This window comes from Cygnus olor, chromosome 1 (genome assembly GCF_009769625.2).
Source record: "Cygnus olor isolate bCygOlo1 chromosome 1, bCygOlo1.pri.v2, whole genome shotgun sequence".
Classification (NCBI taxonomy): Eukaryota; Metazoa; Chordata; class Aves; order Anseriformes; family Anatidae; genus Cygnus; species Cygnus olor.
This window is the reverse complement of record NC_049169.1, coordinates 79845787-79872961: the sequence shown is the minus strand read 5'-3', so window position 1 is coordinate 79872961 and position 27175 is coordinate 79845787. Positions and strand designations below refer to the sequence as shown.

Sequence of the window (27175 nt, the reverse complement as noted above, 5' to 3'; positions counted from 1 at the left end):
CCAGAAAGACAATTTCAGAACAAGATCATACTCGCCAGACTTCCAAAAAAAGTTTTCTAAGCCTGGAAGGATGAGTATTTAATGTATAGATAAAAAAATCCAATGTGTCTGATGAGAAGCAGAATAGTCTAAATCTTTCCGGCTCAATGCTGCTGATGTCTGCATGGTTGAAAATGAACTACCCCGAGGTATATGAACCCCTGGTGTTAGTCTGAATGACACATTCATGTCCATTTACTTGAAATCTAAATCTGTTTTATTGCATTTCATAACCATATGGAAAACGACAGCATCTCTTTATGCTGAACCAGAGCAAAAACTTCCACTTTTTACACACTTCAGCACAAAAGGAACCACTTTCACTTACCCAGGAGTACTGCAGATCCATATCAGTTAGGGAATAAGTAAGATGTGGGTGATGAGAAGAGCAAATACAGTTTTCCCATTCTTCTATTTTTGAAATCAAGAAATCACAAGGACAGAGCTGGTTATCAGGAAATTGCTTCCAGTCACTCCACAAATGAAATTCAGCTTCTGAATGGATTGAAATTGTTCCTAAATTGTCAAATTTGGAAGTATATGATCGTCCCAAAGATGCAGAAATAAACTCTGCCCTAGTCTCAGTCTCTTCTTTTCTCCTCACATTGTCTTTCCAGATCTTCTTTTCCTGAGGTTTTGTTAGTTTCATGCATGAAGTTAATGCTTCTTCATCCTCTTCAGAGAGATAAGTATCTTCTAAGGTATCTTTAAAAATACAAATACTTGTATTATAATGTGTTGCACTTCAAACAGAAAATAACAGATTTTTTTTTTTTTAATTGGTATATGTTGCATTTTAAATAATGAAACAGCCAAGAACTACATTAGAAAAAATCTTCATAATTAGGGAGATGGAAAAGATTTTGTAGCGGGTCAGACATCTGAGCCAAAAGCAAGATTTATTCTCCATTTTGTAAATTTGTAAATTTCCCTCAAAAGCCTGGAAATTTGTACCATTTCTGCAATGAACATAAAAATTTGCTAATTAGATGTCACATTGCTGCAATAGTTGCAGAGAGTGTGAATTTAGTTTAAATACTGGAAAAAGTTCAGATGTTTTTTCTGGATAATTCCTCTCCCACATCTTTCCATTATGAATATCTTAATTACAAAGTAGTTGCTGAAATCTAAATTTCCTCATGTGTTTCAGCTCCAAAAATGACTTGTTTGCAGTAGTGGTTCATCAGATAATTTAAACTCAATTGCTGGTATTAGCTTTAAAATAATCATATATACTGATGCATTCTACTTCAAATGCATGCACTGTTAAATAAATGTTGGCAAAATAAGTTCAGATGAAGAACTCCTGCACAGTCAGACCAGTGATATGTAGGAGGAGACTCAAGAAAATAACCTATGCTCAGCATCAGTTTAGAACACCCGTCTTATGGTCTAAGGCAATCAGGTATGATGAGATTGACTTTCGTATCATTCCGCAGACCTTCTTGCACTCCCAGCTGCTACTGACTCATGGATTAACACTGAAAGTTATCTTTGCATTTGTGAGTTTTGCCTTCCTGATATGAAACATGATACAAAACCAGGAGCTACTCTTAAAAACAAATCATCCTCAGCATGAAGGCCCCAGTGTTATACAATTCTATTTAGCTGAAATCCCCGCTTGCGAGATATACTGTTACAAAACTCAAGCCAGTGTGACAGGAAACAGGTTTTCACGCTACGAGGAAGTCAGCACTAAAATGCTATCACAGTAACATCTCAGCTAGAGTTTGAAAATCATGGGTGGAGAATGACGGACCAGGAGAGGATTGTTTATAGTTATGCTCAATACTGTGACATTTGCCAAATGTTGGAAAGAATGCTGATATGATGCTTTACTTACTGAGGGGGATCAAAACATGTTTGACGTCCTCCAAGCTTTGTGTGTTGTTTTTTTTGGTTCGGACCAATTTCTGCAATCGTTTTAATGTTCCCATGGACTCTGCTTTATCATCTGATTCTGTAGCCTGGCAAAAAAAACAAAGATGTTAATAGTATTAAAACCTCATCAAACAAACAAACAAACAAACAACAACAACAACAAAATCTATGGGTAACCTGGTGCTTATTTTGAGAACAAGAAAATCTCATCTTCAAAGAAATAATTATCTTCACAATGGTTTAAAACTTAGCCATTTCCTTGCCTGTGACCAATAGATACAAAAAAAAAGGAAAAGGCAAGTCACAAGAGACATCAAATTTTGATCAGTGTTTGTATTGCTATTTACATATTACTTTAATATGCCCCAAATTACTTAATACTTAATTCCAGATTAATTCCAGAAAGAATTTTAATACTTATGTCTACTATGTTATCCAGAATCATTTTAAGTATGCACAGAAATCCCAGATATGTCAAACTACTGCATTTAAATATGTATGGCAGTGTATTCTGAAATACTGATCGGTATAATTTCTTAAATCAAGGCTTTGCTTTCTGTCCTAGACTAAAGGGCAATGACATAAATGACAATTCAGATCTATTATTGTGCACTTCAATAATGCCCAATTGGAATAACTCAAGGTTTGGATTTTACAGACTCTTAGAGAGGAACTTAGTGAATACATGGCCATCTCACATGCTTTCAAGTTGTATTAAACTAGCAGCTGTCTTGCAAATCAGTCCAGAAACAGTTGAGTTCTCTTTCAGTCTGACTTAAAATCCTCTCTGCCTTCTTAAGGACCTTGTAAATAAGGACTAAGCAGATCCACCTTAAAGCTCTAGTAAGCTTAGGGTCCTTTTACAGCTTGTATCTGAATATTCATCTTCAACTGCAGGTCAAATCCAAACATTGTTAGATTAGTCATGTTCTGATTTATTTCAAGCCCTCGTCTCCTCTTCCAAATTCAGGATAGCAGGACTGCAGTTTTAGCTTATTTAAGGACAGAAATTGAAGCATAATTTTTCAGTCTCCCATTGTGTGATGTCTTTGTAAAATGAATCACAAGGGACTTAAAATGCTAATATTGCTCTGTTAGATGAGAACTCTCATAGCAATAATCATTTTTTCACTTATAAGTAATGATACAAAAGCAACATGATGACTGAGGTATGATCTGGGATTTCCATCACGGAGACATCAAGATAAATAGAAGATAATCTATTCAGATAATTTTTTAATGGCAAACTCTAATCCTCTTTGCTTTTCATTGGGTAGAGTCTACTGTTAGTGAAACGTCATATGTACTTAATAAATGCAGGAACCCTCTTTTACAAAGAAACAAAGCTCATGCAGTATCAGTTAGTGATGGGACAGCTTTTATATTTACAGTATTGTATTTTGGTTTACCTAAGTATTAAAACCCAGAAGTTTAGGTCCCTATCCAAATGAAATAAAACATTCTTTTCTGTAGAAACCAGATAGACTAACAAGTAAACTGATCATCCTGGTCTCACACAATTTAGGTGTGTTTTCCTGGCAAGCTTCAGCCAGAGCTTTTTGAAAGTGTTAAAGCTTTTTGAAACTGTTAAACGTTACGCTTTGGTTTCAAGCAACTTTCTTCTTGCTGTTTGTTTTATCTGGAAAGTAGCATCTCTGGTTGCTACTGTCCACAGTATGGCAGAAGGAAGTACACTGCTACTGGTTGGACTAATAATGATGGATACTAATTTGGAGTATGCTACTTTCCAGTACCTTCTTCCTCTGTGCAAGGGGAACGATATTCAGCAAGGAACACTGGGGTGATACTGGAAGCCACTACACAGAGCAATAAGACTCCCCGCACAAAAATTGTTAATTTCAAACAAATTTAAAGACCTTTGCCTTTGTTTTTGTTGTTGTTTGTATGTTTGTTTTCCTCTATGTTTTAGGGTCGGAGCGGAGCATTTGTTTATCTAAATATTAAGCTATGCTTGTATTTTGCACAATCAGTGACCAAAGCTATCTATAATTAAAGAATCATAGAATGGTTTGGGTTGGAAGGGACCTTAAAGACCCTTTAGTTCCACCCCCCCCGCCACGGGTAGGTACACCTTCCATTAGACCAGGTTGCTCAAAGCCCCATCCAGCCTGGTCCTGAACACCTCCGGGGATGGGGCAGCTTGTTCCAGTGCCTCACCACCCTCTGAGTGAAGAATTTCCTCATAAAATCTAATCTAAATCTCCCCTCTTTTAGTTTCAAACCATTCCCCCTTGTCCTTTCATTGTCTGACTGAGCAAAAAGTTACTCTCTGCCTTTTTTATAAGCCTCCTGTAGGTACTGAAAAGCTGCCTCAGGTCACCCCTGAGCCTTCTCTTCTCCAGGCTGCACAGTCCCAGCTCTCTCAGCCTTTCTTCATAGAAGAAAGCTCCTGAAGCTATCTATAAGCTAAGGATTCCCTCAAGAATAAGAATATTCTTTATTTCACTGCTTAAGACATATCAGTCTTGCAAAATGTTGTCACACTACAAATAAAAAAAAAAACAAAAACAAAAACAAACAAAAAAAAACCCAAAAAAACAAACACAACATTGTCCAAGAAAAATCACAAGCTGTGTTTTAGTTGCAAATAATTTGCATGAAGTGTACATGAATAATTATGGACAAAAGTATATATTTAAAAATGTACTTATCAATATGTATTACAGAGAAAAAGAGTTAAATTGTGTCTGGTAAACAGTTCTCAGTTTAACCTAATATATTCTAAATACCTTAGAAATCCTTGCTCACTGAGATGCTGTAAGGATTAACCTGGTGACAGAAATACAGCAATTTGAAAGCTAAATGTAAAACACTGTTGGCCTGATTCCAGCTATCTCTGTCCTGTTGAGCACTCCCTTTACTGGGTGTAACTGCATTAATTTCAATAAAAGTACTTGCACAGCACGTCACTTCTCAGCATAAAAAATTTAGTCATGGCAGAGTCTAGTCTTTGTGATTTTCCCTGAACTCGTTTGCCTTTCCCAAAGAACTGTAATGATTTGAACATGATTAGTTTTGCACTTATATTCAGAGTACAATATAATAGTAAGAAGGCAAAAATTATTGCATACTTATTGTGTCTATGGTGCTACTATTATTGTAATGTAGAAATTTTTTGAAAGTTGCAGTAATATTCCTGTTGCACATGACTATTAAAGTAGTACATGATATAGAACGTTCTGCTATATTTGTACACAGAGTTAGTTCTGTAAAATTTGGATAAATTTTATGTTAAAAATGTCAGTAAAGACACAATCAACCAATACACGAACAAGTACTATGTAAACTTTTTTTGTATGCTCCTGCCCATATATACCAGTTTAACCTTTAAATATTCACATTACTTTAGTCTGTTTCTCTAGCTACTGAACAATAACTTCAGAGCCAAACTTAGCAGGCTAGGATTATAGGTAGATTTTATCTCGTGGGATCACAGAGCTATAATAAGATATTCTATAAAAGATAAAGAAATATGATTAATAGCATGAATTTGGATAAAGATCTTTCAACTTTTAGGGAAGCCACATGCAGTAAAGGAAACCCTATTAAAACATCATGTTCTTTCAGGCTGCTATCCACTGATGAAAAAAAGTGAACAATTTTCATGGCAACTCACCATTTCACCATCACCAGCTGCTCTTGGATTGTGAACTCGTGGTGGAATCCACTGCTCGTAATTTATCACCTAGATGGTAAGAAAAGTAAAAAAGAAAAAAAAAATGCAACATAATTACTATCATGTCATTGAATACAGGTTGAGCGCTCAGCAGTCTTTCAATGAAGTACTGTGTGCATACAAAAGCAATGGCTGACAGACACCAGCTGCTGACACCCAGTGAAATCAGTTTGATATCAAGCTGTGTTAATTTCCTCAGCTATCTGGGACATCTTGGAAGCATCAGTGTATGCATTAAATCATGGGATGCTTGGATCTCATCCTAGATCTTGGCTCTCCTTTCTGTGTGAGCAGGAAAGCCCCAGAAGTCTTTCCTCAGCAAATCCCTGGTTGAGGAACAAGTGTCACTGGTGCATTTCTACAAAGAGCCTCATTCATTTTGCTTCTTTTTTTGCCTGGAATGCTGAGCCCCAGGGGTGTGAGTATGAATTGGATTAATAATGCAGAGAAAATGGGATGGTCCTCAGAACTAAGCAAAGACAAGACTATATACACTTTCATCATCTGCCCACAATCCTTTTCTTGGACGCAATGTCCTCGTGACAGGAACATCATGAGAATACACTTTCCCTGGGGCACTGATGAAGTCCCTGGTGGGCAAGCCTGACAGTACTTATAGCTTATCAGTGAAAGTAATGAACACTAGCCTTTTTTCTTCATGAATATGAATGACACTTTGAAGGCTGAATGCAACCTGAGAATTTACGTGAGAAATGAGGCATGAAACATTTTTGAAAATGTATTAACCCAAAACTGTATTACTTCATATTTTATTTCTTTCCCAGTGTGCTACAAAGAGCTTGAGCTATCAAGGGAGCCCTGCTAGACATGACCAAGAACAAAGAAAAGAAAAATAAATGCAGATGGTAAAGCTATTTTTTATGGTAAAGTTCAATTATTACAGTGTTTCTCATGCTGTGTCCCTCTACCTGTATTTCTTTTCCAATCTCCTGTTTTCCATTGTTTACAGACTGAATGGAATGGAATGAAATGAGCTTCTAGTTAGGAACTGGAGAGGAACTAAAGTTTTCATGAGGCACTCAGAGAAGTTTATTTTCTTTAGAGAGAGCTAAAATATTCATTTATTTTAATTGTTCTTTTTTTGCACATTTGGCTCTTCCATGTCTCATAGAATCACAGACTCATGTCACCTCTGTGGAACATCTAGTTAGAGAAGGTTTGCTACAGCAGGTTGCCCACGTCTGTGTCCTGGCAGATTTTAACCATCTCCAAAGATGGACATTCCATGGCCAACCTGAGCATCCTCTTCCAGCCACCCTCACAGTTAAAAAAAAAGTGCTTTCTTTATGTTAAAGGGAATTTTCTGTATTTCAGTTCGTGCCCATTGCCTCTTGTCCTATCACTAGGCACCCCTGACAAGAGTTAAATCTCTTTTCTTTACTCTCCCATCAGGTATTTATACACATGGGTTGGATAGAATCATAGAGTAGCTCAGGTTGAAAGGGATTTAAAGATCCTTTAGTTCCAATCCCTCTGCCGTGGTCAGAGATGCCACCCATTAGATCAGGTTGCCCAGGGCCCCATCCAACCTGCCTTGAACACCTGCAGGGGTGGGGCATCCACAACCTCTCTGGGCAACCAGTTCCAGTGCCTCACCACCCTCTGAGTGAAGGAATACCCCCGAGCCTTTTCTGCTTTAGGCAGAACAAGTCCAGCTCTCTCAACTTCTTGTATAACAGGTGTTCCAGTCCCTTAACCATCTTTGTGGCCTTTCACTGGATTTACTCCAGTATTTCCTTGTTTCTCTTGTATCCAGGAGCCAATAACTGGATGCAGCGCCTGTATGGAGTGGGTCAGCTCACCAGTGCTGAGCAAAGGAGAAGGACCACCCTCCTCAGTTTGCTGTCAATGCTCTGCCTAATGCAGCCCAGAAGGCTGTTGATCTTCTTTGCTCCAATGACACATTGCTGGCTCATGGTCAGCTTGGTGTCAACCAGGACTCATTGGTCCTTTTCTGCTAAGCTACTTTCCAGCCAGTTGGCCCCTAGCCTGTACTGAGGGAAGGGGTTATTCATCCCCAGGTTCAGGACTTTGCACTTCCCTTTAGTGAACTTTATGAGGTTCCTGTTGGCCTATTTCTCCATCCTGTTGAAGTCCCTCTGAAGGGCACAACCCTCTGGTATATCACTTTCTCTGCTGCTCACTGCTCACCAGCTGATGAGTTGTTAACTACATTTATGTTACTATTATTATGGAAACCCAGGGGTCAGAATTCCTTATTTGCTCATACTAGTGGGCTGATTAATGTAGTATTATGAAAAGTAGACATGATATATGTTTACATAAATTCAAAAAGCATTAGAATACATGTGCCAAAAAGACTGATATAAATATTTGGTACAGGTCTTGCTTTTCACAATTCTAGCACATCAATTTAACAGAAATGTGTTTGTTCAGGAAAACAAAATGTTTTCTAAGTAATAAAACCCATATGTTCATCATAATGAAAACTACACACAGCTCAGGTAGTCATCAGTCTTCTTTTGAGCCTGGCTTTTAAAACACACAGGTATATTGACCATGAAGTGTATGGTTGGCAAATTCATACTAAATGGAAAAAAGAAATATGCTTGATGTTTGAATTAAATTTTAGAATCTGAAGAGTAGTTCTTCTACCTGGCATGTTGTTTCTTCTATCTTCTTTCCTTTCAGCAAACGCATACCATCGCCAATATTATCTTCTGAGAATTGTGACCAAGAAAAAAAAAAAAAAGGAAAGAAAATGTGCTTTCAAATATCCTGTTTTAAGTTTTTCTAAGGAGTATCATTTGAATTGCACTTGATAATTTGAGCTGACATTTTGACTCTGAAGTTAATCTTGTATCATTTAAGCATCCATTTTATCTCAAAACTACTTTGAAGTAAGACTACAGAGCAAATTGGCAAACTGATACACACAAATAAAACTCATTCATGCTTAATTCTTTATCTGAATTCAGTCCTCAATTTACTAATCCAGACTCCCACCAAGTGCTCCCTCTTGCTCAGCTACTTAGCACAGAAATGTTTGGAATACTCATATAAAAAAATGAAGCCCCTGGGCAAAAATGGTCTTTGCAATTGATATCTGTGTAACTTGATCTTTTGAAATTACTTTCAGAGGATGAACTTCCACCTATTCCTTCCAAGACATTAATGCTTTACTTGGGAAGAATATTTACCTTCATTACAACAATGAACAATAATAGGTCAAATGACTCTGAAAAGCCTACATTTTAATAAGTCTTTAAGAAGAAAAAGATCTACTCTCACTTCCAAAATTAAGTAAAGGCAAAGCATCTACAATTACACTATTATAGAAATGCCCTAGCAATTGCATTCCATCAACAGAGACATCAGAGGCACGCAGTTATTTTGCAAGAAAAAACAAAAGAAACATAATTTGCAAATCACAGCATTAAGTGCTACTCTGGCTTTCCAAAGTTAATAGAAAAGAGTAGGAATGTTATTTGTTTTGTTTTGTTTTCCTCATGAATCCTAACTTGGTTTCCTTATTGCTGCTGAGGAATACCTTATAATTTCAGTAATTCTCCTTCTTGAAAAAGGACAGCTAACTTAAAATATAGATTCAGAAATGCTAACTGTAGGCAGGCAAGAATGATTGCCTTGTTTTTTTTGTTTTTTTTTTTTTTCCTCTCCCCAGTCAACAGAAAAAGAAAGGTTCATTCAACAAATAACTTTGAATGAGATTCTTCATCTATCATATGAAAAAAAAAGTATTTTGATATAAGCATGCAAACTTATATTCAAAGAGGTAAGTAAGATCCCAGTCCTCAAAACACCTAGACTTACATTAGAATTAAATGACACCACAGTGTGTGTAAAGCTGGTGAACCCCCCCTAAGCCCATGTCAGTCAAACAGTTAAAGGGCCACTATACAGGCAAGTTAGCCCCTATATTTTAATGCTATTTTTAAAGAAAATTCTGAATCAAGAGACATACTTAGGATTCTTAATATTCTTAAAGGACAACCCTCTGCAAACAAAAAATTGAAACAAAATAACAATCTTCCTTGTAATTACTTGGATATTGTAAGATTGAGTTAAAACCCCAAAATTACAATCTGAGCATGAGATGAAAAAGAGAGACACTCCTTTCACACTTTAGTTCTGCCTTTAAAATATAGGTCAGTTGCACAGGAAACCCCATCAAGCAATTTCCTTTATTTGGCATGTACGTCAACAGAAAGAGGGAAAATGGGTCACAGAAATTATTTTTTACATGAGTTTGCCTTTAGAGGTTTCCATAAGAGCTTATATATGCTTAGAAGACAGTCTTTCTCCTACAGACCTGATTATTACAGTAACACCAACATGTTTTCCAAAAAGTATGTTAGAGTCCAAAATCTAACATGACTGACCAGACATCTCAAGCACCTACAAATCTCCTTGAAGTCACTGAGGGCCAGGTGTCTGATAATCCATCCATTTATTTAAATATAGAGCTAGCTGGACTTCTGTAGGCATCATAACTCATGTCAAGAACTTCTTATGCAAAGTCAGATTAACATAACTGGGCTCTTTCTGGTCACTTTTCTGTGGAGTGAATTAGGAGCAGCAGAGAATTACTCTGACTTACTCTGCAAGGTATCAGTCCTTTTCTGTTTGTCTCAGAAATGCTCTTTCATAGAACTGGAATGACTGTGACTCGTGTAATCAACTTTTTCAGTGATGGCACTTTCGGGCTGGCAAGCCTGGTACTAATGATTTGGGTTTGGGCTTGTGACCAAAGATGGGTATTCCCACTATTCTGTCTGTAGGATATGTATGTTTTTACTGCCCAATAAGTTTGGATTTTTATTTATTTATTTATTTATTTATTTTTGTAGAGGTTGTACACACAGACACATTAAAGACCCAATGCAAAGGCTACAAGAGTCAGAGGATGTCTTTTCATTGACTTCAGTGAGATTTGGATCAGGTCTAACAGAAATTCATATTATGCAATAGACTTACAGACCTTGAAGGATTATCTCTGTTAAGGGAAATGTTTGATCAATACTGACAAATTATCTTGATCAATAGCAATGAACAGTAAATCTTCTGAAAAGTGGTTTTCACCGCTGTGCAAAGGGGACTTCCCTTTTAATAATTTTACTGCAGTGTGGGAAAGGGAGATTTTTATTTAGCTGCCAGCTTTGCTTCCTGTTCCCTCTGGGCCCCTGCCCTTCAATTACAACACTTGTCAGCTTTTAAAATGCGCACTGCTTCTTTCTCATGCTTTGGATATTTAAAAGGGTTAAAAAAAAAAAAAAAAAAAAAAAAAGTCTTGAGTCTGGAGGAAGGTCAAAAAGTTCTTTTCTCTGATTCAGCTTTTTTCCACCTCCAAACTGACAACCTGTGCAGTTCACTGAAGAATCATTCTGGATTTTTTTTATTTTTTTTTTGTTAAAAGTAAGACTTGTCAGGAAAGAAATGTCTAATTTCTCTTTCTCCTATCATTAACACCTTTCTTCTTACAAACCAATAAGACTTCTTTTCCCCTCATCAGTTCATCACAAGGGCAGAGTTCCTCTTTTACTGTCATATCTTCATTCTGGTTCTGGTTCCTAGAAACCCTATTCACACATATATGAGCAAATGCATTGGACATTACAATTTCAGTTCTATTCTCACTTCACCACTTTATCTTCAAGTGATGAAGTGAATGAAACCCAGAGGGAAACCTGGCACTCTGTCCTCTGCTATCTTTGGCATATCCAGTTAACAGTGGAATCTCTGAACAGTGGATGATACCTAAACCATTTGTACAGGAGATATTAAAAGTAAACACACTTCTCATCTTGTCACGTTGTTAGCTTAAGCAGAGAATACAGGATACATCCACTTTAATCTTACATGTCAAGGTTTCTGTTTCTGCTAATACAGGTGCTGAATTTTTACTGTTTTGGTCTGATTAGGCAACTGTAACGGCAAACTGACTTTAAAAAAATACAAATACAAACTTAATTCCTGGAAGCAATGTTAAGCAGATTGTCAAATAATTTTGGTTTTTAAAAGTCTAGTTTATCTTTAAATAGACAAGGTGACTGCTCACTTGTTATTTCTTGTGGTTAATTTAATGGATTTATACTGGTCAACTCTTAAACAGTGTTGCTAGCAAATTCCCGTACATTAGCTGTAAACCTGTTTCAATTAAAGTTAGTTGAAACAGGCTTTAGAAAGATAACTGGATAAAAGAATTACCTACAAAAGTCATACCTACACAAGAAGTTGGATATTTGGAGCACTGTAAAGTATACAGGGAACATGGATTCCTACTGTGGGCTCATATTACAGTTGTCAAGCCCTGTGCAACATAACTATTGCAATTTACTGTAGAAGTCTTCTTTGGCCCATGGACCACAGAGTGAATTGTTCACAGAGTGTGTTCTTATCTTCCTAGTTTTAATGTAAGCTTTATTTAAACTACATTTTCCCTCCTTGAGGACAAAGTAGATCTCAAAGGGACTTGACGAATTATTTAGCTCGATTATTGGTGAAAAATGAAAAATTTTCTTATGTGCCCTTTAAAATACTTTGTGGAAAATGCAAAATCAGCTGAAATACATTTAGCAATTACCTTTAAGCTGACAGTGCCTTCTGATGTACGAATCATTTTCTGGCTTCCTGGAACCCTGCCAAAGTGTGCCATTCACATTTTTCCTGTCTAAAGTAAAAGCACAGAGAGCAGTCGCCTGAATTCATAGCAAATCTGTGAAATAACAGGAAAGTCTATAAAAATAGCATCAGAATACAAATCAAACAAGCTTGTGGAATGCTATAGAAAGTGGTCAAACATGGAAATGAATAGATGATTTTGCAATATAGGAAATTTGATGGACAGAGGCTATTGTGGGCAGACTTCAAGTTTTATCATCTTTTGTCACTGTCTAATACCTCATCTAATACTGTTAAAACATGATCAGAATGATTTTTATCTTAACACTGTTTTTAAGACCTAGCAGCCCACAGAACACATGTACCTTTATTTTGCTTCCAGGAATTGCATGTTTTTTTGTTTGTTTTTGATTTTACAGCTAATCAGATAGTGTGTTAGCACCAGCAAGAAATAACATCAAAGATGCCCACAACCATGTCGCACACATCCAAGGCTGATACTGCCTCAGCTTGAATGTGAGAAGCTATGTTGTCTCCCAAAACTAGATGGCCATTCTCCTGTTCCCTCAGTGAACAACATAGCTTCACAGCGTGTTGATAGCTATGAAGTTTTTGTACCTTTTTTTTTTTTTTTTCCCTTTAAACTCAGTTAGGACTAGATACAGCACCTAAATTCCAAACTTCAGAACATAAATAATACAATGTTAACAGGAAGCGCTCACAAAAAAAAAAAAAAAAAAAAAAAAAAAGGTGTTATTTCCTACAGACTATATATAAAATAGAACCTATTGAATTGAAGCGTGCATGATAATATATATGATAACACAGAGTGTCAGAAGCATTTGAAAAAAACTTGAATTTCTTCTTTGGAAAACTTGTTCGTGAAAGCTGAAGCAAATGAGATTAACATGGGAAAGGGCAGAGGACTGAATTTGATTATATCAGAGAGATTTCAATTTTTTATTGAAATGATTAAAATAAACACTGAACATGCTGAGTATTTTGTGTGCTGTTCCATAACAAATTCTTAAATATAGAAATCTAACTGAGATTTAAAATGGTTTGGTTTCAATATCTAACTACAGATATGTATGTAGAAAGGAGAGGGGGGAATACATTGATAGTTTAAGTGTATTTTTCCTTGCTTTTCCTTTGCATTTTCTCCAACAGCTGTAAAGCAAAACAGACCTTTAATTAAAGTAGGCTCTGTGAGATTAGCAAGTATATAGTAAATGATTGAAACAGTTACTAACCAAATGCTTCATTTTCAGACAGAGACTTCTGGATGGATCTAAAAGAATTAAAAGAATTAACCATTAGCTGAAAGTTAGAATGAAAAAAAGAAAGCACATTTAATCAAATATGGATATTTTCAACCTAATTCTTCAAAGCAGGGCACAGGGATTTAACTGTGTAATTCCCACCGGCTTTAATTGGGGTTACTTGGCTTTTCTCATTTACTCAATCATCTACTTTCACATGCCACACAAAGCTCTGAAAGCTTCTGAGCTTTGACTCTGAAAAAGTATTTCATTCAAGTTTCTTTTTGTAATTAAGAATTCATGACTGAATCGGGGAACCCATCAGAAATAGAATAAGAGATACTTTTATTTAGACGTGGTCTGAAATGTCCTACAACCTACAGAAACTACTGTCTGAAGCTTGGTGACATAATAATGAATTGAACCAAACAGCTACATATGAACACAACATCACCACAACCTAGTGTGACATTTTCTTGCCCAAATAAACCTTGAGCTTTTTGCATGTTTACATCAAGAAATAATGCTAACTCAAGCTTCTATCTGCAGTGAGTTTATAGATCATGAGTTAAACGATACACGAAGTTAACAGAAGAAAAAAGAAATCTCTGAATGAACAAAGGATTATCCTGTGAATTAATTTGTTATATTTTACCCATAAAAAATGATAGTAATTCACAAGCTAGAGGATGAAGCCAGAAGATTATTCTAGGCAAAACCAGAGAGTCTCTAATCTGTGACAACGACAAACAGAAGGGAAAAAGGACAAAAATTGAAATCCCTCTCTCACATTCAGGTAGGTAGGAGGTAGAAGGTTTCTTGAGTGACAGGATGCAACTGAACTATTGTTTAGTCTGTAAGTGCTAGTTCCTTTTGAAACTAGTTTGATTTATTTGTTTATTTCCAGAGTTCCACTGTTCAGGCATACTTCTGTTTGTTTTATTTTTACTACTCTTTTTCATTGGTTCCTTCTATGTTTCACTGGTGCAAGTGAAAGAGAATGATCATTCCTTATTTACTTTCTCCATATCTATGGGTAAGACCAATACAAAATTTCCTACATCATCAGTGTGAGTATCATGCCCGGATAAGTGAAGGCTGGACATTCACAGTGAAATATTTGCTATTAAATGTTTTCACATTGAGTGAAATTATTGTAACCAATCCTATTCATTATTCATATTAATTAGTCAAAGGATCAAGACAACCTTTCTAAATTCTGGTTAATAAGTTGGAATAGAGTTAGTTTTAGAATAGAATAGTTTTGTTTGCATTGTAAGATTTGAGAGTGGAGCTATAAATTACTAATCCAGTCACTGGGGAAGACTTGGTTCTGATCTAAGCAGGAGAACCGTGCAGGTAGGTGATTGCATCATATTTGGTAGAGCTATTTTAAATGATTTATCTTTGGGTAAACCCATGCCAACCCACACAGTAGTTTGGCTTCCTTAAAAGTATTAAAGGATGATCAGAAAAATAAGAATAACAAAGTTATATCCATACTTAGACTAATGGAAGTCTGGAAGGGGAGAACGTTTTCGCAAAGTCCTATCTGGTCACTGATAACAGAGATCTCACTGCACTGAGTGCACACATCTGTGTTTGCAGCTGATAATTTACTAGGAGTTTTATCAGATGACAAAAATAGATGAAATCTCTTTATTAAGACAAATTAGACTTTCTTTGAAATCATTATTTTGAAATTTCTCAGCAATAGACATAAATAACATTGTTTTTCTAAGTTTACTGGGGCCCCACCTAAAAAATGAAAAAATAATATGATATCCAGGGATTTTCATGTCTGTCACAGACAGACAGATAAGATCTTTGTGTATCATTCCATTAGGCAGGATTTCATTTGAAGGGAACCTCTTCGGTAATGCAATAACCTTCAATCTCAAGACAAAAAAGAATTTTCAAAATAAATTCCTCTGTTTACTAATATATATTAACCATTAACCCATACCAATGTATTGTCTTAACAAATGGAAGTGAAGTATGCTGCTATCTCAAATGTACTTGATAAAATACAGTCTGACCCACTTAATCTGAATCATTTGCAAACTAATTTTTTATTTGGATTAAATACACAAAGAACTCTTCAGAAGATTATCAGGTCAATGGTACAAACATGCTGTAAAATAGGTTACCACTTCAATCCTTCAGAAAAGCAGGCATATGGTTAAACCAAGCTCAGATTAACTGCATTTGATTTTAGCTTTCCTGGTCCCATTGTTTTGGAAGAAAGCTTTATGTATATGAAAAAATCATGGCAAAAGAGCTTTACTAATGCATTACAAGCTTGATACTTGCTTTCCAACTGCAACATTAATACATGTACTCTCTGAAAATTAATGCAACATTGGCAAACACATTAATAAAACAGCAAAAGTGAAAAGAACAGACAAATATAGTGACACTGTGTAGATCTTGAACTGGTCTCAACTTACTTTCTTTTTTTGGTCACTGTGTTCTCAAAGTCCGGAAATTCCTTTTAAAAAGACAGAGAAAAAAAGACTATGAAAATCAAAAATCCAAATATAATATTTTCTTTACTGGAAGGACACTGAAATATGCTTTTATGTACTTTTGAGGCATGTTTTTAATATCCACTATTATTCCCTATCTTTTTCCAACAGCTGGAGCTACGGAGGACAGTGCAGCAGAGAATATATGTAGTCAGGTGTCCTGATTTTTAGTGGTTTCAATATCAGTGACTCCCAAGAAGTTGACATCAACAACTGCAAAACCCCTGAAAAATCAGAGCACAATACTCTTACCCCAAGAATGCATATCATATTTTTAATACAATATGATTATTTAAAATATTGCCTCCAAATGCAAAGTTCTCAGGATAAAATGCCCACACATTACAATGGGACATAGCATTCTGAGGAACACAGAAGGATGCAAACCGTGAAACCCCAATGCATTCAGAGGAAGTCTGTATGTGGAAGAGACCAGGAAACAATGCAAATAAAAGAAAGTTGTTTAAATCAACCTGACAAAGCTCTAAGAGGCACTAAATCAGAATCAAACACTGGGCTGGAGCCAAAACCCCTGAGCTGCAGGGCCCCAGCTGATGGCCACCTGCCTGCACTTGATGACCATGTTTTGGTTGAACATCTCCTTAAACCTTTCATCACCTGCTTCCTGTTCTCCCCTTGTGCTGCACAGAAATTCTCAGAACCTAGTTGTCTGGATTATAGAGGATTACCTTGTTGTCCTTCTTTGGAGACCAAGCATTGGCTGGTGACTACAGAGTCTGGGACTTTCTTTAAATAAAGTCCATAGAAAAAGAAAAAACATGGCAAGAAGGAAGAGAAGGTTTATGTGTGTGTTGAAAGACTGAAGAAAAGGGTGCCTCACTCTGTAAGGAATGCCATAACGTCTCCCTGCATCTTTGCTATCACAGTCACGCAGGGACTTGAAGTTAATTTTAAGAAAACCTGAGTATGTCATTCTAGGACAGAAGAGATCTCTGATCGGAATACTATTTTGATGTCTGCTGAGACAGAATATCAAAGCACTGTATCACTTTCATACCTACTTCTTCCAGCCTGGAAAGCAGAAACCAGGGTAAAAACATTCATGATGAATGCCATTTCAATCTGCTGGGCAACAAGACACATTCCAAAACAAAACAAAACAATACAAAACAAAACAAAAAACACACACACACACACACAAAAAAAAACACCTTATTTTACTTTTTTTTTTTTTCCTCCTTCATCTACATCTGCAGATCTCTGACTACAGTAATTTTAAAATGTCATTCAGGTTGCCTAATGAAAAGCCAAAACACATTCTACATAAAATTATGTAAGTGCATAACTAAGCATTTTATATTTTTTCCCTGTCTCAGTAAAACCCAGCATAGAATATATATATATATTTTTTAAGCTTCTTCAGAGACTGCATTAAGAAAAGCCTGTTTTACTGCACTAAGGTTATTTCAGCTGAGTGTAGGAGGTCCTACTATTACCTGGACATTTGTGAATGTTAGTAATTACATGCAGTTTCCACTTTCTTTCTTTTTTTTTTTTTTTTTTTAATATATATTCATTCACAGATGCTGCATGCAGATCAAAAGAGCATACCCCTTTACCTTGAAATATTGCAAGCAATGCAAGACAAACTTCTTGCAGAAAATAAATCAAAACAAAACAAAACAGCATGTTAGTCTTGGGACAAATCTTTTCATAGCTCTAAAGAAGTGTTTGAAAGATGCTGAAGAAGAGATTTTAAGGCTCTTAAAAAGGGTAGCACCAACTATCTCATGACCATTTAAAACTATCAATATTTTGATTTCAAAGATGCTCATTAAAGGAAGCATTATGCATAGAGGTCAGAGACCACAGGATGTTGTAAGTCAGAATCTGTATACGAACCAAGGCAAAAACTGGAGACGTGGCACTATCTAAGATTCAGTGTGGTCATATACCTGGAAAGATTATTAATTCACATCTTCACATGCCAAACACCTGATATGGAACATGAAACAGAATTGTAGGTTTAATCTTTTGCTCTACAATTTGAAACCAACATATCAGCATCAGTTTCTTAAAATGCAGTGAAAGATAAATGTATGGCATATGCTGAGGCGATACTGTGGTGAGTTCACTAGATATCGTGGGATGCAGAGCTGCAATAGAATATGACAGTGGATTTCAATGGCCATTTAAAAATGGCTCCCTTCTTTCAATGCTCCTCTTCCTGCCATGTCTGAATCAGCTGGCTAGTTTGGGGAACAAGAATAAATCATTCTTGTTTGTACTTCTTTCTCTTTAAGACTCTTCAGTACTTGATTATACTATAAAGCCCTATAACTTTAATCTGTAACTAAGAATTAAGCAGTTTTACAAGCACGCTTTAGCTTAGAATTAAATTAACTTTCATCTAGAATCTACTCTCTACGTTCTCCGAAGTGCATCATTATCTTTTCTACGGGAACAATTCCCTATTCCATATATGAATAACCTGCTTCCTGAAACCAAACTCATGTATGTAGAAACTCAGGATTATGAATTAATAAAGTCCTTTCCTCACTGCCTTCATTAAATAACTCTGAATTAAAGAATTAATCCGTCTGCTGTTTACAAGCTGGCTGAGGAAACTAGAGCTCCTGTGTCTGTTAGATTTCCAAACAGGGAAATTATGATTTCAGATAACTGAAATCTTTCCCTCAATGGCATCAATGAAATGCCAATTACAACACTGCATACTAAAGTGTGTATCATGACTGAGTGTGATTTTGCTGGCAATAACTTAGACTGATAAATTATTTGGCACTTTTCTGATATACAGGGTAGTCAATCATATCACAGTCAGCAGTTGAAAAATATTTGGATCTCATGACATTTGTGATTGCAATCTGACAGGAAATATATGAAAATAGTTTTAATATGGAAGAGTGTTTTTTTTTTTTTTTTTTTTTTTTTTTTTTTTTAAGAAGCTTAAGTGCCCTGGCAGCCAACCTGTATCCTGGCCAACCGTATCCTGGGATGCATCAAGCATGGCATTGCTAGTCGGCCAAGGGAAGTGATTGTCCCGCTCTACTCTGCGCTGGTGCGGCCTCACCTCGAGTACTGTGTGCAGTTCTGAGCACCACAGTACAAGGACATTAAACTGTTGGAGAGTGTCCAGAGGAGGGCGACGAAGATGGTGAAGGGGGGAAGACATATGAGGAGCGGCTGAGGTCACTGGGCCTGTTCAGCCTGGAGAAGAGGAGGCTGAGGGGAGACCTCATCGCAGTCTACAACTTCCTCACGAGGGGGAGTGGAGAGGCAGGTGATCTATTCTCCATTATCACCAGTGATAGGACCTGCGGGAACGTTGTTAAGCTGAGGCAGGGGAAGTTTAGGCTGAACATCAGGAAGAGGTTCTTCACTGAGAGGGTGGTTGCACGCTGGAACAGGCTCCCCAGTGAAGTAGTCACTGCACCAAGCCTGTCTGAATTTAAGAAGCAATTGGACTGTGCACTTAGTCACATGGTCTAAACTTTTGGGTAGACCTGTGCGGTGCCAGGAGTTGGACTTGATGATCCTTATGGGTCCCTTCCAACTCAGGATATTCTATGATTCTATGATTCTAAGCTTAAGACAGGTCATGAGGTAGAAGACTGTAACACCAAGCTACAAGAGGTAGCAAGATGAAGAAATTCAGTTTCCCTGTTAATAACACCTTTAGAGACAAAGGGTTCATGAATCACTATGCACTCTTGGCTACCAGCTGTTTCTGAGGAAAGCCTGATTCAGCTTTCCTATAAGGTTCAGAAACAGTTCTGTAAACCTAGTTTTTGCTTTCTGTCTGAGAATATGATTGAAGCTGAACAACAGGCAAAGTAACCAGAAAGTTAGCAGGCCAGTTCCCTGCGAGGATTAAAATAAAAAAACAAGTGTGTATAACTGGCACAAGCTGTTACCACAGGAACCCAGAGTGGGAACATTCCAGGCAAAACATTTCATATATTAAACAGGTCATCTAAATTATGTGAAAAACAATGTACACAAAAGATTATTCTTCATCCAGAATGTGTTGTTTGGGCACATATTTTGCCAGGAGCAAAAATAATTGCAGTTCAAAAAGGTGTCCAAAGAGTGTATTCTCTGATTTGTCATGCATGGCTTCAGACACCTCAGGACCCTGTATTTTCCATGTCTCTGGTGAAACACCACTGCCCAACTATGATTAGGACAAATCACAACAGACAAGATAAATGCAAGACAATAATTATTTTGCTGCAGTAGGAGGAAAAATTTCCTCTAGTACTAGCCTCGCTCTTCTGTGTTGAGGGGATCAGACCTGAAATGCCTGCCCTATTGATTCATAAAGCAGTATAGAAAAAAAGAAGGGTGCAAAGTCTCCAAGGAAGGAGATGTACAGTGCCAGGCTGCTCCATCCTGAGATTTAACAGCACTGTGGAATCTGCATGGCCATGGCTCAGCCAACCATTTAAACATACACTCAAGCCCATACCTACTTAGCAATGCACTTAAGTATGTGCATTACTGAATAATGATAGATGGCTGAATCAGGGCCTGAGGGAGCCAATAATGTTCTAAATTTATCATGCTATGGGGGCCTTCCTGCAGCATGAAACCAAGTGACGGAATTAAAAATGGGAGAGAAGTACAAATGGGCTCAGTTAATAAGCTTAACGGCTTCATCCAAGGTGTAGGTCTAATAACTCACATGCTAGAAATAGTAGATAAGATTACACAGTCCTTTGGCCTTAGCAGCATTTTTCCATAGGTCTTACTGTTGACATGTCATCGCTAATCTTGTTTTCCATTTCTAGTGAGTATTTTATAAATAACCATTTTGATTCTACAGCCAGCACAATGACACAGCATCAAGCCGTTATTTTTAGTTAAGTGCTGAGTTGAATATTCTCTAAAAACAGAACACAATAAAACCCACAGCCAGTCTTATGAGGCTTCTTGTTAATATCTAGTGAGTCAACAGATTGCTTTCCCATTTACCCTAGCTTTTATTGATGATGAAATTTAAATTTATGATGAATAAATGTGCCATCAGTAAAATACCCCCTTTAGGAAACAGAAATGTATTATAAGAGTTAGAAGAAACCAAAAAAAAAAAAATGGTTTCTTATATTCACTGTTATACATGCATCTTCATGGACTAGGCAGTGTCATCCCACAAGAAAAAAGAAAAAATAAAAGCACTGAGCAATATGAGAATAATTTGCTACAAATTGTTCAGATTAATATATATGATTTTATAATCCTACACTAGCATTTTAGCTGCTTTTCTAGGCTGGCTTAACAAAAATAAAAATCTGCATTGGGCAGGTTGATTACGTTTATTTAGCTGAAAAATGTATCAAGCCTAACTCAAAATAATGAGGAGTCTGAAGAAATGCCACTGTATCAGAAAACAGAACAAAACAAGAAAAAGCAAAAAATAAAAAGTCTGAGCTCACTGCATCCTTAATTCTTACCATTCCACATTGTAACAAGCTGGTGCTGAGCACAGTTTTATGGATCTGTCTCTATCATACATTGACAAGACAAAGAACAGTTTCTAATAGTTATCTATAGCAAAGTATATGAGGAAGTCATTTGTCACATGTTGGACACACAAAAAAAAAAAAAAAAAAAAAAAAAACCAAACAAATCTGCTCTTAATTTTTGACTCACTTTGGCTAAATCCAGTTCCTAGCAGATAGGCATTGTACAAAGAAATATTAGTGTAGTTGTCTTTAACTGGTAAGCTGACTTGCAGTCATACAAAAAGGGAAAGTCTGAATGCATGTAGAAGCTGATCCATAATGTCTCACCTTCATTCAAAGAATAGCATGTTTCAGTATGGTTGTGTACCACAGCCCTAGCCAAATAGCTAGAGCTCCGCATATCTGAGGTACTGCAAGCACGTTAAGATCAGGTTACAGCCATATTTCACAACCATGATTAAAGACACTTAGCTGGAACAGTGTAGAGGGGGCTTATTTTTATAGTAACGATGCCACAGCCAGATAATGGGGAGAATCCTGTCACACAGGAAAGCATCTCCCACTTGCTGCAGTAAAACTATAATGCAGGCACATCTCAGAGCCCAGGCTCATACATCTGTGCTGATGTGATGAGGTCTCTGGAGATCTCTGCACTACTATGCTCTCAAGACCAGAACCATTACACAGAGCATCAAGGTGATTATCTGGCAGAGAGCATGCCCAGAGCAAGATGGTTGCAGCAGAAGGGTCTGAGAAGAACAAGTTATTTATTTCCCTTCCTTCAAGATTCAACAAGTGCATGCAATAATTCCCTGGCCATTCTCCTATCCCACTGGCTCAAATGCTCTCTCCACACAAGTACTGCATGCAAATCTGCCTTGTGACACTGCAACACCATAGCCCCAACATAGGACCTACCTATAGGACATATAGCACCTAAGCCATAGGACACACGGGTAAAACCTGGTATAATTTGTGAAGGCAAGGCAGTCTTTCTTCCCTGAATAATGAACAGCATGGTTTCTTTTTATTCCTTCATCAGACTGCATCATAATTTGGCAAAGATATAGTAATTATAAGTGAGGCATTGTTAAGCAGAGGAAAGAGATTATAAAATGAAAGAGACTATAAAATTTAATATAATATGTTAAACTATTTTTCAAAGCCTCAATGACATATTATACCAATAACATACCAATAATAAAGAATTAAGTAGGGTAATATTTATGAAGAAGAAAAAACAGAAAACAACTTCCTTCACTTGTTCACCTAACAATGTCTTATAAAGTGTAAAGGCTATTCCACTGAGGCCATCAGTTACAAAATTCATACAACTCACACTTTCAAAAAGACAATTAAATACATTGATAGTAGATCCTGTAGAGACATACTCTACTAATATATGTACCCAGTATTTCCATACATTATTACTTGCAAAGAGAAATTTCCTTGTATTATGAAGCAGTACTAATCTCAGTTCCTTGCTAGCTGTATAGAAACTCATGACCTCTTTTTAAAGTGTGCTTGTTAAGACTGGACAGAAATCAGGTCATTGGGTACAGGGATGAGATATGAACAATGGCTCTAAAGAGCCTAAATACTTCAAACTGGCAGCTGAGCCAGCTGAACACACATGAGTCTGCACACACTGTAATATTTTTTATTCCAAGACACATTGTGTACTTTGCAATTAAACTTTACTTACCAAAGACATAGACCTATCAGGTAGTCCACAGTTTACATGCATGCTCACAGGAGTGCTTGCCCGGCTGCCAATACTATTTGTATCCTTGGGTTCTTGATGTTCTGGGACAGGCTCATACAAGCTGTCCATTGAACCCTCCTAAAACAAATTGGAACAGATTTTCAAAGTTGAACATTTGTAAACCCACTTTAAGAAAAAAAAAAAAAAAAAAAGCGTCAATTTTGTATGATTTACAAAATAAAAGACTGATTTTCATCCATTATCTTTTGAAATCCTTCATTTCCTCTTTCTTTAAAAAGCATATGGCAATTGATTATAGTAAGCACCAGAATGCTGGAGTTCATGGTATCACAGCATAGATTCCACAGATTAGCAGGAGTAAAGCTGAGGGTACAATAAAAACGAGCATTATCTGCTCAGGAGGAGTTAAATCAGGTGTATATCTCCTCCTGAATACTACAAGAAATTTCTATGAAAACAATACATTATGAAAATATCTACAAAAACTATTAAAATGTTAATACTTGTTATTTATGGGAAATGTTAATTTGATGTAAAAAGCTAACCCTATTCTATAGCAGTTAACAAAAACAATGCTGCCAACTCCCAGAATTTTGAGCCATGACTTCAGCCCCCGAAGTCATGTCAATGGCTAGAAATGAATTAAAAATGGATTCCATTTGCATTCAAATGTTTGAACTTTATGTTATAATATACATGTTGGCTTTTTCTCCAGCCAAAAAAAATAGACACATTTTAACAGAAAACAAGATTTTCACATTTAACCCACAACTCCAGGATCAAATACTTCATATACACACCACCATTCCACAATTCAAGACCTAACTGAAAGCAGATGGCAAGACTGAAAACACTCTAACTCATAATCCTAGATTTTAGATGTTGCCATTTGATCTGCATTGAATATTTTCCCAATGAATTTTGATCACTGATTTTAACTGCATTAATTAAGGAATAAATAAAAATTTTAGCCGCGTGACTTATAGCAGAACACCAGTATTGAAATCAATGTGTCATTTTATAAAAATATTTATTCCTCTAGTACAGAAGATAAACACAGATGCATATTTGAAGCTATATTGCTAATATGTAATGTTTTACAGTCAATAACATGTAATGTTTAACAGTCAGGATGACTGACTGGTGAACAGCAGTTCAAACACGATTTATTTTTGCAACCACAATGTTCATCTATGGAACTTTATTTGCTTCAGTCTACTAGAGTCTTGATAAGCTAAGATAAATGCTGTGGGAGAAATATTACAGGTTATACCTCTTGAAAATACTTATTATATACCAGGATTCATTCTAGTTGTTAATGAGTTAATGCTTCCTGGTAATGTGGCAGATGGGTTATGAAGCAGACTACTCATGGCTGGTGCATCTTACAGCTAGCTGAGCCTGGGGCTTGAAAGCAAATACATTTATTTCTGCTTGGACCTGGCTCAATATTAGAAGGGTTTTGTCTGTCCCACACTTGCATTTTCTAAATAAGAATGCCCACTAAAAACAATTGTTTGACCACTGGTTAGCAAGGTTTTAAAAACCCCCATTAGAAGGAAAGATGAACATTTGGGTTAAGAAAATGGGATACTAGCACAGACAGCAATCAGCGATGCTCAGATCAAATACCCTTAAGACCTTCTCATATTGAGAAGAGACATTTTTCCTTTGTAAACCAAAGGAAATTCAGTAGAGTCTGAACAGATTAAAGTGTCTGGTATGCCACCAGATCTACAGACTTTCCAAGACTACGATGAAGAAAAGTCTGTGTGTCTCCATATGCAATGACCTTTCTTATCTCAGTCCTTCTAATAAGCATTCATAGAGTACCTTCCAAAAAGGCGTGTATATTTTTTATAATCTTCAGGAAGAGGACAGGCAGGAGAAACTATGCAAAGACTCCTTCAAAAGAGTGATATTTTTTATTTTAACTGTGTTGCCATGTAGCAATGATGGTTCAGGCTCCAGGTCTGAAGTTCTGGAATGAAAATTTCTGGACAAAAATGATGAGTTTAAAACCTTGTTACACACTTCCAGGATTCACGGTGTAAAAATGTAATCATATACTTCTCCCTCAATGGAGCATAATGCTGGATCTTGCTGAAAAGAGTATTGGGTTAAGAGTTGAAAGCATAAAGAAAGCATAAAAGAGTGCCTGTGTGAAAGGTAGGGGGTGGGGGGGTGGGAAGAAGGGGGGCGAGGCAAATGGGGGGCCATGAAAGAGGAAGAGGAAAGGAAGGTGGTGTGAGTGTGAAAGGGGTAGGAGAAGAGGGGGCATACAGAAGGGCTGTGAGAAAGTGCTTAAGGAGGGGGGAGAACGTGCAAGGAAGCCCAAACAGGAAAGAAAGGTTGTGAAATAAAGATGGAGTGTGGGGGCATCAGAAAGGGCAGGTGCACATGGAAAAGTAGAGTGCAGAAAAGAGCAAGTGCATGTGAGAAAATGAGGGCTTGAGAAATGTGAAGGTCATAACAAAGAGGGCATGAAAAAAAGCGTGTGAGGAGTGGAGCACGTGAGAAGGTATGTGTACATAGGGAATAATGCAAGGGAAAGCTAGTGCTTGAGCATGTGAGAAAGGGAGCATGTGCATGCAAGTGAAAGCATGTGGGAAAGAGCACACCAGAAAGTGTTTGTGGAAGAGTGAGATGGCACAGGAAAGAGAATGATGAGAAGAGAGATGGCATGAGAAAGAAAGCAAGTACAAGGGGATGAGAGAGAACAAGCACAAGGTTGCAGGAAATAAAGTGAGAGTGTGACAGAGACTGGGCATAGGAGAGAGAGCAAGGGCATAAGAAAAGGAGTGGGCTTTGCAAAAAGCATGCCATCATCCAGAAAAAGTGAGTGGGGAAGAAAGGAAGAGAATGAGGAAGAAAGAACAAGGGAGAAAGTGTGAGAGAGAGTGTGAGAGAGCAGCATGGGAAAAACGGCATGTAGGGATGTAAGAGATAGAAAGGATGAAAGGGTGCAAGCTGCCAAGAAAGGGGGTGAGGTCTCAAGAATTGGGGTTGCCAGAAGGGGTGTGAGGAGAGGTTTAAGAGCACAAGAAAGGGAGTGAGGTTGTGAGAAGGGGAATGAGCACACAAAGTGCATTGTTGTGTGTGGGAGAGCACAGATGCACATGGGAGAAAAAGTGAGTGAGCAAGATCTGGGGGTTAGGGACAGGCAGAGAGAGAAAGGGCCTCCAAGAGAGCTCTCAAGAAAGAATAAGAGAAAACTCCCCCAAGAAAAAGCAGGCACAAGAAAGGATGGGCATGAGGACACAACACAGAGTGCAAGCATGCAAAGGGCATGATCGTGTGTGATGAGGAGTGAGTGCACACATGAGAGAAAGGAAGAGAGTGTGAGAGAGATGAGGGTGGAGAAACAATGAAAGGGACAGAGCAAAGAGAATGAATGAGAGAATTGTTGAGACCGAGAGGAAGAAAGACAAGGGGATGGGAAACAAGGGGGAAATAATGAAAGTAAAAGTGTGAGGGGAGAGAAAGAAGGAAAGAGAGGAGAGAGTAAGAGGGAGGAGAGGAAGAGGGAGGGAAGCGGGATATGTGCAGAAATGAGCAGGGAGGGAAAGAGGATGTGCACGTGAGGAAGCGGGTGCAAGGACATGAGAGGGTGAGACTGTGGTTGTGAGAAGGGCATGGCAGTGCAAGATAGGGTGCAAGAGTGCAAGAAAGAAAGGAAGGGTGTGAGAAGGGGAGGAGATGTAAGAGAGGGGAGTATCAAATGCAAGAAAAAGCGAATGCATGCAAAGGAGAGTGAAAGCATGTGGAAAAGCTGGTGTGAGGTTGCAAGAAAGTGTGTGATGTTGCAAGAAATAGTGGAGTTAAGAGAAAGGGCATTAGGGCATAAGAAAATGAGCATGCATGAGGAAAAGCAAGCACACTCAATAAAGTGCACATGATTAAGGGAAAGAGGGGAGAGAAGAGGCAGTAAGAGGAGAGCTAGAGGGAAGAGAAACAGTGAGAAGGAGAGATGG

At 37.4% G+C, this 27175-nt stretch overlaps 1 protein-coding gene across 1 annotated transcript in view; it reads right to left on the bottom strand.

The window, feature by feature from the left end:
• Window positions 1–1746: 1746 nt before the first annotated feature.
• Window positions 1747–27175, bottom strand: part of LOC121072375 (putative uncharacterized protein ENSP00000383407) — a 31644-nt gene continuing 6215 nt past the window's right edge. Inside the window, exons 2-8 of the mRNA XM_040561941.1 lie at window positions 23181–23318; window positions 15951–15991; window positions 13492–13529; window positions 12201–12287; window positions 8255–8319; window positions 5558–5626; window positions 1747–2006 (exon numbers count right to left, since the gene is read on the bottom strand). Of these exons, the coding sequence (XP_040417875.1) occupies window positions 1875–2006; window positions 5558–5626; window positions 8255–8319; window positions 12201–12287; window positions 13492–13529; window positions 15951–15991; window positions 23181–23318 (570 nt within the window). The 3' untranslated portion in view covers window positions 1747–1874. The remainder of the gene's footprint in view (window positions 2007–5557; window positions 5627–8254; window positions 8320–12200; window positions 12288–13491; window positions 13530–15950; window positions 15992–23180; window positions 23319–27175) is intronic.